This window comes from Arachis ipaensis, chromosome B09 (assembly GCF_000816755.2).
Source record: "Arachis ipaensis cultivar K30076 chromosome B09, Araip1.1, whole genome shotgun sequence".
NCBI lineage: Eukaryota > Viridiplantae > Streptophyta > Magnoliopsida > Fabales > Fabaceae > Arachis > Arachis ipaensis.
Genome location: NC_029793.2, coordinates 106,100,304 through 106,102,188, shown reverse-complemented (window position 1 = coordinate 106,102,188; position 1,885 = coordinate 106,100,304). Strand labels below are relative to the sequence as shown.

General features: G+C 31.5%; 1 protein-coding gene across 1 annotated transcript; it reads right to left on the bottom strand.

Annotated features, from left to right (window-relative positions):
• On the bottom strand, nucleotides 362-1,539 carry LOC107615728 (zinc finger BED domain-containing protein RICESLEEPER 2-like). The gene is made up of 3 exons (XM_016317766.1): nucleotides 1,254-1,539; nucleotides 804-1,034; nucleotides 362-714 (listed from the first exon to the last, which is right to left on the bottom strand). The coding sequence occupies exons 1-3, from the start codon at nucleotides 1,537-1,539 to the stop codon at nucleotides 362-364; spliced, it is 870 nt and encodes a 289-aa protein (XP_016173252.1).

Genomic DNA, 1,885 nt, shown 5'->3' with positions numbered 1-1,885 from the left:
CCCCGCCCCGCCTAATGGCAGGTTAGCCCGCCTAAATTTCTTTTTTTCTTTTAATATTTATAAGGACATATCTTCTATTTAAATCAATATAAATGCAAATATTAAATATAAATAGTCTCCAAAATAAATAATCATAATCCAAAATACAAAAACATAATTATAAATAGTCCCATAGACAAAATAAATATAATCCAAAATCCAAAAACATAATTACAAATAGTCTTCAAAACAAAATAAACATAATTGGAACCAACTCCTGAAGAATAGCCTTCTCCTTTTGCAATATCTTCCTCATCTAAATCTTCCTCTAAAAAAAAGTAAATAAATATATTAGAAAAATAGTACATAATAATGTTCAAAATCACTCAAGTATGTATGTCATAAATATAATTATACCATAATCATCATATCCACATATCCAATTTCTGGTGCAAATCACCGCTTCAACATTATCTGGCAACAAATGACTTCTATACTTATTCAAAATATGAGAACCCATGCTAAATGCAGATTCTGAAGCCACGGTAGTAATAGGAATGCTCAACAAATCTCGTGCCATTAGTGATAGTGTTGGAAAACGATGATGGTTGTCTTTCCACCATTGCAAAACATCTATGATTGCATCATTGCAAAATAATGTTGCCTCACTCAAATAAATATCAAGTTGGTTCTTTCCACTTTTCACTTCAGCTTCTTGATTACGGGACATCAAATCTTTTACATTGCAAACAATATATGACTCAAAAAGCATGAAAAATAAAAAATACATATAACCAAGTAGAGTGAATATAAGATAAAAATACTTACACCAACAATTTTAATAAGCTGAGTTCCAATTGCAGAAGATGTTGCTTGAGAAAAATTACTTGGAATTTGGGAAGAACTCTCTACAGTTGTAGAGAAATTGTGGTCATAAACCTCAAAGAGCTTGTATAACTTACTCTTCACATGCTCCACTTTGTCTTTAGCACTAATAGGATCAATCTCATTATAGCAATGAACCAAAGTGTTGAGTTTAAATCTAGGATCAAGAACTGCCCCAAATGCAAGAACAACACTATATTCCTCCAATTATTTCTTGAACTTAATCATCATTTGTTCTCCTATGTTCCTTATAAGCACTTCATCATTCTTCAAACTATTCATCAGAATAAGCTGGATTTGCCAAACTTGTAAAAAATACAAGTTGGATGTTGGGTAATAAGTTCCAGACATCAACTTGATAGTTTCGTAAAATGGTAACAGAAAATTACATATCTTTTCAGTTCTTCTCCATTCATCTGATGAAGGACAATATTCCCTAAATCCAGCTTCTTTTACTTTATACATTTCAAAAGCTTTCTTATATGGAATAGCACTTGCAAGCATTGCATAAAGTGAATTCCACCTAGTAGGAACATCTAAACATAATGCAGTTGTATACTCAAGTCCCTCAATATCTTGAAAATATTCTTTAAACTTAACCATTCGACTTTCAGATTTTCTCAGATACTTAATAGAATCTCTAATCTTATGCACTGCATCACCACATATTTTCATTCCATCTTGGACAATAAGATTTAAAATATGAGCAGAGCAACGAACATGAAAGAATTCACCACCACACAACAATGAACCATGCACATCCAAAGTACTTTTCAAGTGATCAACACAAGTATCATTAGAAGAAGCATTATCCAAAGTAATGGAAAAAATATTTTTATCTATTTTTCACTCATTCAAAAGTGTAAAGATTTTAGAAGACAACTCAAATCCCGTGTGAGAAGGAGGCATATGACAAAAATTGAGAATTTTACTCTGTAATTTCCAGTTCTCATGAACAAAATGTGCAGTCAAACATATAAACCCCTCATTGGTACTTGAAGTCCAAAGATCAGATGTTAAG